This window comes from Haliotis rubra, unplaced genomic scaffold (assembly GCF_003918875.1).
Source record: "Haliotis rubra isolate DU_JTF1 unplaced genomic scaffold, ASM391887v1 Scf244, whole genome shotgun sequence".
In the NCBI taxonomy this organism is placed as follows: Eukaryota; Metazoa; Mollusca; class Gastropoda; order Lepetellida; family Haliotidae; genus Haliotis; species Haliotis rubra.
Window position 1 is genome coordinate 1,337,286 of NW_025766492.1, and position 10,192 is coordinate 1,347,477.

The window sequence follows — 10,192 nt, forward strand, 5'->3', positions numbered from 1 at the left end:
GACAAAGTTACTTCTGTCATACGTTATAAAACGTACAACATACTACTGGTCCATTTTCAACAGTACAAAAGTACTCTCGCCATGATACAATTAATCAAAGAGACACAGACCTACAATAACACAACTATATCAGAAACAATGGTGCCATGGCACTGTAGTTCACGGAAACGTGCTTAGCGCAACGAGAGAGGTCAAAACAAAACACACAGCCAAATCCGTAACATGATATGCATGCGTTACGCATTGCTATTTAACAAATTCCAGCTGAATCGGTGCGAAAATGAGCCACTAATGAGACAAGATGGCAATTTTATAATGAAGGTAAAATGCGATGCACAGCAAAACCCGCACTATATTTGTTGATTCTTACTATTCAGTACCTACATAGTAAATTTCAGCTGAATTGCTGCAGAAATGAGTCACAAATCAGTCAAAATGGCATTTTCAATATGGCCATATGCATATTGCAAGAAGATATATAAAAATGTTCAGCTTCATCACTCAAGTAGATAGTAGTTTCAGAGAACATGTTTTAAAGATATAACTGAAATTAAAGGCCGTGTCGAATAACAGGTCAAACAGAGGTAAAATAGCGAAGTAAAGCAAATGTGTTGAGTTTGCTATCTGGCACTGATATATCAACTTTCAGCTGATTCTGTGCAGAAATTGGGGACTAAAGAGCGAAAATGGCATTTTCAGTATATGGCGGCTGTAGTCGCCATATCTGAAATTGGATCGGAATGCCTCTAACAACCTTTGGTGTCCTCTTGGTTTGGATCATGTATGTCAAGTTTCAGCCTCATCGAATAAGTAATGTCGGAAATGATGTTTACAGATGTCGCACGACGACGGACATACAGCCAACGACATAAGCTCTTCTGAAGTTTGTCCAGGTGAGCTAAAATGTGTCTATGTTCACCAACCAACCAGTGTGCGAAATAGTTTCCAAATTGTACTTACCAGTCGGGCAAGCTATGCCTGAAAGTTTCTAGCCCACAAAATATATCACTAGCCCGAAATTTGAATGTAGACACGAGTTTCATCATTAAGCTGCCAATATGATGAACATTTTTATCAGGCCATAATCTTGCATGATTTAAAAGTATATTATAAGTTAACATGTCGGAGAGAATTATATGTTTTCAAAATCACCCCATGAAAGTTCACTTACCAGTCGGCCCAGTGACTGTGGAGATTTACTGGCCTGACTGGAATTTTACTAGCCACGGACTAGCGGACCAGTGGCTACTTCGCACATTGCATCAAACCACAGATGTCCGGTACGTTGCATACGCGTATATATCTTAACATATGTATCTTACTTGACAGTGTAGAAACAGCGAGGGTCATTATTCAACGAGGGTATCTTTTCAATACGTGATCCGGGTTTATTTTCAATAGCAGCCGGGTAAATATTCAATGTTGAAAAAAGACCCCGGGCGTTGAAAAGTGAGTCCGGGTAATAATTCAATGTTGAAAAAGTACCCGCCGGGTACCTTTTCAACGCGGGTATGTTTTCAATCTTACACCGGCATTGAGCTGGAAAATATATCTCCTTCCCGTCTTCTTTCTTCTCCTCCTTGGCAACTGGTGAGGCCCGAAGTTGACCTAACTCTGACAAAGTTTAAGAAATCTGAAACTAATGAATTACAATATAAACAAGAATATAATCAATTAAAAATAAATATAATACATACAAATCCTTATTTACAGATGGGTCCAAGGATGGTGGCGCGGTGGCATGTGCCACTGTCATTGGATCCCGAACAATATCTTCTCGACTACCAAATAACAGCTCTATTTTCACAGCAGAAGCTAACGCCATATTAACAGCTCTTAAATATATTAATAAACACCGTAAATATAACAATACATAATCTTTTCCGATTCTCTTTCGTGTCTTCGGGCTATTAAAAATCTTTCTTGTAAACATCCACTTTTATTAGAAATTATTGAATTGTATAATAAGCTTGCTGGCCAATGCGACATCGTCTTTTGTTGGTTACCCAGCCACGTTGGCATTTCTAGGAATACAATGGCTGATCTTGCTGCCATTTCCCAAGGGAAGAGGGCTTACTTTTCAATAATGCCCACGGGTCATGTTATATCCAACTTATAAACCGACTGAAGATATACTTTAGATATGATTTCGATATTTGGTACTTACTGTTGAAATCAACTGGGATGAGACTGGCAGCCGACGCCTCGCAATGCACGTGCTCTGCACGCGCTACCCGTGCGCTGCCCGCACTACCCGTCTTGCGAGGAACACACGGTTCATACCGACAAACAATCTCAGTCTTTATAGCGATCCTTCGTGGCGTAGTGGATAAAACCGTCAAGCTAGTTAGCGAAGGGTTGCGGGTTCGAAACCGGGTGTCGGCACTTCATGTTGGAAATTGTCAATAATATCATATTTTAAGATCGCATTCAGTGATGGCAAGACAAAGTCGTATCAGTTTTCAAAACAAGTAGTAATACAAGGTGAAGGGCTATTCCTCAGAAAATCCCGGGGGCAGAGGGAGGGTATTAAGACAATGCCCGGGTCACAGGGAGGTTATTAAGATAATTGCCCGGGACAGAGGGACATTATTTAGATAATTGCCCGAGGAAGTGAGATTGTATCAGATTTGAGGGATATTACGAGAAATAGTGTCCCCTAAGAACAATAGAGTGATGTCACTGTCGGTTTATAAGACTCTTTAAAGTGGTACTTAGCTAGATATAACTATATTCATTGGATGTAAAGAGAATCTAGGATTCATCTGTGAGACTTCAAGATACATGTGGTTTAAGTTGTTTTTGACAGCCCGGTCAAGTCGGACCGATCAGTGACTAAACACTTTTGATTAAGGCTATGTTGGGGATGGAGAGGGACAAGGGCTTCACTTTAACGACCCAGTTTTCTTTGTAACATCACAATGTGGCATTTAGGTAGATATAATACTGATCTATGGATTTAAACACATTTCAAGATACATGTGTGAGGTTTAAGTTGCTTTTGACAGCCCGGGCCAAGTCGGGTCGAACAGACTGAACACTTTTGATTGAGGCTATTTTGAGGGTGGGCAGACAAGGGCTTCACTTTAACGGACCAGTTATCTTTACATGTGACATTTTGTAACATCACAATGTGATATAAGAGGCCATATAGATCTATTATATGGTCTCTGGTGATATGTAGGTAGATATAACACTAATCTAAGCACCTTTGAGGTGTTAGGTGCTTTTGACGACCCGAGCCAAGCCGGACCGAACGCTTGTGACACTGTGTGTTTGTTGAGAATATATAGACAAGAGGGCTTCACTTCGAGCAACGTGTTTGCTTGAAATACTACGTTTTGCGGCTCTATAAAGAAGTATTTAGGTAGATATAATATCATTTTGCCTTTCTTGTGTACTAGTAAATTTAAGCATATGCATACGCGCTGGCTATTGGATTTGGACTGGTGTTGTTTACGTTTTAGAATACAATGAAAACACATAAAAAATTTTTGTGTGTGAATGTATACTTTCTTTGATCCTTTATAACATATTACAAAAGGTTGTGATTTAATATATTTCTTTTAACATATATAATCATGTCATAATTTCCCATTGACACTCGCAATTGAATAATGCGCCTATAGACATACCAGTACAGAGTGATGACATGCCGGCACTGAGTGATGCACCTATAGACATAACAGAACAGACTGATGCGCCTACAGAAGTGCCAGAACAGACGGACGCCCCTATAGACATAACAGAACAGACTGATGCGCCTACAGAAGTGCCAGAACAGACTGACGCACCTATAGACATATCAGTACAGACTGATGCGCCTACAGAAATGCCAAAAACAGATTGATGCGCCCATAGACATACCAGTGCAGACTGATGCGCCTACAGAAATGCCAGAACAGATTGATGCGCCTATAGACATAACAGAACTGACTGATGCGCCTACAGTGCCAGAAAGCACCTGCCAGATCACAGACTGACGCACCTATGATGCGCCCATAGACATACCCAGAACAGAGATGCATATCAGAACAGACTGATGCGCCTACAGAAATGCCAAAAACAGATTGATGCGCCCATAGACATACCAGAACAGACTGATGCGCCTACAGAAATGCCAGAACAGATTGATGCGCCTATAGACATACCAGAACAGACTGATGCGCCTACAGAAATGCCAGAACAGATTGATGCGCCTATAGACATAACAGAACAGACTAATGCGCCTACAGAAATGCCAGAACAGACTGACGCACCTATAGACATATCAGAACAGACTAATGCGCCTACAGAAATGCCAGAACAGATTGATGCGCCCATACACATACCAGAACAGACTGATGCGCCTACAGAAATGCCAGAACAGATTGATGCGCCTATACACATACCAGAACAGACTAATGCGCCTACAGAAATGCCAGAACAGATTGATGCGCCTATACACATACCAGAACAGACTAATGCGCCTACAGAAATGCCAGAACAGATTGATGCGCCTATACCAGAACACAAACCAGAACATAGTACAGACTGATGCGCCTACAGAAATGCCAGAACAGATTGATGCGACTATACAGAAATGCCAGAACAGACTGATGCGCCTACAGACTAATTGCCTACAGAACAGACTGACTAATGATGCGCCTATACAGACATACCAGAACAGACTAATGCGCCTACAGAAATGCCAGAACAGATTTGATGCGCCCAGAACAGACTAATGCGCCCAGAACAAATTGACTATATGCATACCTACAGAAATGCCTACAGAATGCCAGAACAGACTGATGCGCCTATAGACATACCAGAACAGACTGATGCGCCTACAGAAATGCCAGAACAGATTGATGCGCCTATACACATACCAGAACAGACTAATGCGCCTACAGAAATGCCAGAACAGATTGATGCGCCTATAGACATACCAGAACAGACTAATGCGCCTACAGAAATGCCAGAACAGACTGACGCACCTATAGACATACCAGTACAGACTGACGCACCTATAGACATACCAGTACAGATTGATGCGCCTACAGGAATGCCAGAACAGACTGACGCACCTATACACATACCAGAACAGACTAATGCGCCTACAGAAATGCCAGAACAGATTGACGCGCCTATAGACATACCAGAACAGACTGATGCGCCTACAGAAATGCCAGAACAGATTGATGCGCCTATACACATGCCAGAACAGACTAATGCGCCTACAGAAATGCCAGAACAGATTGATGCGCCTATACACATACCAGAACAGACTAATGCGCCTACAGAAATGCCAGAACAGATTGATGCGCCTATACACATACCAGTACAGACTGATGCGCCTACAGAAATGCCAGAACAGACTGACGCACCTATAGACATAACAGTACAGACTGATGCGCCTACAGAAGTGCCAGAACAGATTGATGCGCCTATACACATACCAGAACAGACTAAGGCGCCTACAGAAATGCCAGAACAGATTGATGCGCCCATAGACATACCAGTGCAGACTGATGCGCCTACAGAAATGCCAGAACAGACTGACGCACCTATAGACATAACAGTACAGCCTGATGCGCCTACAGAAGTGCCCGAACAGATTGATGCGCCTATACACATACCAGAACAGACTAATGCGCCTACAGAAATGCCAGAACAGATTGATGCGCCTATACACATACCAGAACAGACTAATGCGCCAGTAGGCATACCAGAACAGACTGATGATTGACAACAAGTTCACACGACCACCATCTTTTTCTGCCGTGGGCATATTTCTTCAAGTCCATCCCATCGGTGAACTGTATTGGGACGACAATATATGGGTCCTTCCTTCTGGCCATTCTTCTAACAGTGTCCCACTGGCTTGGTACATAGATACTGGTCTTCTTTTTTACAAATTCAATGGTGGAATGAATTGCATCGCACTCCATCTGTGTGTGGCCTGGCTCTAGATTTGTACTAATGTTCAATAGTGGACACACATAGGGAGGCTGCGACATACTGGTTTCTGTTCTGTCCTGAACACAGAAGTACATGCTTGACGGTTGGTGGTAAAGCCTTCAGCTGAATTTGCAGACATGATGCAACTTCACATGATCCTCTCTGGGCATCTACTTCCGACCATACAAAGCGTGTACCTCCTTTCGTGGCTAAATCGTACACAGTAACAGTTCAATTTCTTCATGTAGAAACGTTCACTGACAAGTGAGCATGGTGTATATAATGCAGCCTGCAGATCACATGTTGCCACAAAAATGGATTTGTCCATCAGAGCAAGGGCTTTGTCCGTTATCCTTTCTTCACGGGCTCTCATTTTTTCTCTCTTGGTGTTGGGTGTACTCCTTTCAAGTTCTTGCTGAACTGACCCACTCTTCTTTTCCTTGTAGTACATCTGGCACAATGAACACTGATCCTTCTTTGGTACGTGAAAAGAAAAGTTAAACTCCTCGGTGAACACCTTCCTGTAAAGTGATGATGGCATTGCTTTGGTAGCATCACTGGTGCATTTGTCATTGTACAGTTCGTACATTTTTTACAACAGCTTTCTGTTCGTATCTCGACGGGTGTAGTGAGCATCGACTGTTGGGATTGATTCTATGTGCTCTCGAACCAGTTTTAGTGTATCGGTGGCAGTCTTGTTATGTGGCTCGTGGTGTCCCCTCTTTTCATTCCCAGCAAATATGCCTTGGTTCTTATTTCGTAGAGCATGATTGATCTAGGATTCACCAACATCCAAAGATTTTTCTGAAAAATGTTTTACAGACATTTTTTCTGTACAACATTTTCTTCTTCATCCAAGTATGTGCGAGTCTTCTTTTCTGTTGTGTTTGAGCAAACGAATACTTTCTGTCTTGTGTATGAGGATAAGTTCCAAAAGGTTTTAAAAATACTTTGGCGGGTTCCTTCAGAGATGTTTGCAGAACATTTGTACCTACAGTTAGAACAGTCGACTGCTTGTACAGATCTAGCTCACATAATTTCTCTTCCTGATTCATATATTCTTGTCCAGACAGTCTTAAGTCCTTACTTTTATTTTTAATCCAGGTTTCAGGAGTTGCCCGACGTTTCCTGAATAATGTCTTCTTTGTAGGCGTGTTGAAAGCTGCTGACTTTCTTGGTGTCCATGTATGTCTACAGGTGCATCAGTCTGTTCGGGTATGTCTATAGGTGCATCACTCAGTGCCGGTATGTCTACAGGTGCATCAGTCTGTTCGGGTATGTCTATAGGTGCATCACTTAGTGCCGGGATGTCTATAGGGGCATCAGTCTGTTCTGGTGTGTGTGTCTGTAGGTGCATCACTCAGTGCCGATATGTCTATGGGCGCATTACTCTGTAATAATGTGCCTACAGGTGCACCGCTCTGTACTATAGGGTCATCACTCTGTACTGGTATGTCTGCAGGTGCATCACTCTGTACTGGCGTGTCAACCTGTTGTGGTAAATACCTGGACGTAGAATCTATTTTCCTGTGTAAATCAAGAGGCACATAACGCTGTATTGATACAAACTGGGTTTGATTATCCTCAGTGATATGACCCGGTGCTAGTATATCCATTGACTCATCCTCTTCATCATTTGCGTCCTACTGTATTGGTATATCCGATGGTGTATCAGATTGTGCTGGGGTATCCAGGAACACCCCACATGGGTTTTGTAGATGTGGCAAAGTTGGGGCGGTGGGGTAGCCTAGTGGTTAAAGCGTTGGCTCGTCACGCCGAAGACCCGGGTTCGATTCCCCACATGGGCACAATGTATTAAGCCCATTTCTGGTGTCCCCCGCCGTGATATTGCTGGAATATTGCTAAGAGCGGCGTAAAACTAAACTCAGTCAGTCAGTCAGTGTGGCAAAGTCAGAATGAAATAATTCATCTTCATCTGCGTCGGACCATAATTCAGTCATCTTGTATACACCTAAAACCAGATTTGATTATAATAACACTCAATAATTTAATCAATTTAGCTTCAATTTAAATAGTGCTGGCAAATAACGTTTATACTGACAACAAATCTCGTAAGTGAAATACAAGTATATTACCACACTCATGTGTGTTATATTTAAGAGTTATTTAACAAGTACTTATTTACTATTTACAGATATGACTTACCTGTAATGTTTCAGTGGGATTTCCGTACTGTAAACCTTCCGAATACAAACACACTTTGGAAAAATAGCTCCTCTCCCAAGGGTCAAAATAAACTAACCATGGCTACAAAGTGTAGTGTGAAACAAACCCTGAAAACAGCTGTGACAGGCACGCTTATATATGGCCACAACAAAATAAGAGTAATTAAAACCATCTGACCCCGGAGAGAGGTCCTTATCAGCTATAAGTCTAAAGGGTTTGGTCCCGTAAGTGCGACCTTTGGATGGGTGTAAAAACAAACTGGTAGGTTTGCAGGGGTGTATCTCTAAGGCCCACTCGTTCTAGACAATGGGCAATCAATGTTTTAGGATTAATGTTAAAATGTTCACCGAAAATAAGTGGACAAGATTCAAGCAGTAAAATGTCATTTTTATTTAAACATTCATTGGGACGGTAATTTCTATTGTCTACATAATAGGTAATACACATAACATAATATATACATAAAAACGTTTATAGCACTAAAATAAGCAAATTTAAATAACATAGCATACAATAGCACTACAAAGTGACCATTTCCTTATGATTTAAATTATATAATACAAATCATGTATGGTGAAAGCAAAATATACAGGCAACACAGATATACCAGAACCTAGAATCACGAGCTCAACAACTTCACACAATAGTAGGCATTGTCCAGGTACTCCATTAATGTCAGGTCGTTATTTGCAAGCCTGAACTTCAAGTTATCTGGTCGTTCCTCCAAATCTCTGTACTTCTTCTTTTTGGGGGGCAGTCTTTGGCCAGCATTGTACTGAAGCATCTTTGCCTTGTTCAGTCCTTGTTCATCTGCCAAGAACTTGGCCATCCCGAAAAGGTTGGGATCTTGTTTTCCCACAACCTTCTTGAGACGGCCATGCCAACCCCCGATATTGTTGTTTGTGCGGTGACCGTCAGTATTTTTGGTACAGTCGAAAATATTCACCTTGACTTCGTTGTGTACAGGTCCGTGGTTGTAGTCTCCAGGTATCTGGGACATTATGTCGTTCACTGTTGAGACTGATATGCAGTCTTTCTGAATGCATCTCCATGAGATGCATTCTCCCCTTTTCTTCTTGTTCACAATAAACATATAACCATTTACATGTATGTATGTTCCACCACGAGAAGTAGGAAGAACCCTATTGTGCATTTGCCGTAACTGAAGTTTCGGCTGATGATAACTGTCAATTCCAACATTTTTATAGCTTGCAAGTTTATTTAAGAACTTTAATAACTCACTACATATGAACTGAGTGAACTAAACTCACTCACTAAACCCGCTGGTTCACAAGTCAACCCGCTGGTACAAATGTCATATTTCGTTTCCTGAGTGGACACATTTTACATTTTGTAGAAAACCAGTGTCTTAATTCCTTAAAACAACACCGTTTTTACAACATTAAACATCAACTAAATTTGACAGAATTTTTTACTTAAGGTGTTCTGGCACTAACCCCTCGACTAGTTGACTTAAATCAGTAGTAATGTTGAACATGAAATCAGTGATTAGAGATCAATAGCAGTACAACTGCATCACAAAAGGTTATTCCCCGTGGGCGACGTCGATTTTGTAGTTTTGTCGTAGATCATTCTTGTGTATTTCTGTACGACGTCGTTGTCGACGTAGTCTTTTTTATGCGACGTCGTTCTTTTTTTACGCGCCACGCGATGGCAATTACAGTACACCATACCTATGTGACTGCATTTCATAACTAGTACATACCAGTCATCTATGAAGATTACTGTCAAACGACTCTTGCTGTTTGAACAGGGTTGCAAGGTGTTTGGCAGGATTAGAGGTCTTAGTAAAGATAGAAACGTTAAATTTTAGAACATTAGCAAAGCTGAACCACGAGGGTCCGTGCAATTAAATGTTTTGACTTTTATCACGTAGACATTGGAAATCTTGATCTGCCTTTGCATGTATTTGTCACAGATGCCATCTGATGGGCCGAATATACACTCACCTTTCTGTGAATCCTTGGTATCATGACTACTTAAAGGTCACATGCAACGTAAAATACAACTTTGCAGATTCTGATACCTTTCGGTATGGACCTAC

The 10,192-nt window shown here is 41.5% G+C and overlaps 1 protein-coding gene across 1 annotated transcript; it reads left to right on the plus strand.

Annotated features, from left to right (window-relative positions):
• Positions 1-5,044: 5,044 nt before the first annotated feature.
• LOC124278981 (putative uncharacterized protein DDB_G0290521) lies at positions 5,045-5,728 on the plus strand. Its single transcript, XM_046714771.1, has one exon. It carries the CDS (start codon positions 5,045-5,047, stop codon positions 5,726-5,728), a length of 684 nt encoding a protein of 227 aa, XP_046570727.1.
• Positions 5,729-10,192: the final 4,464 nt, after the last annotated feature.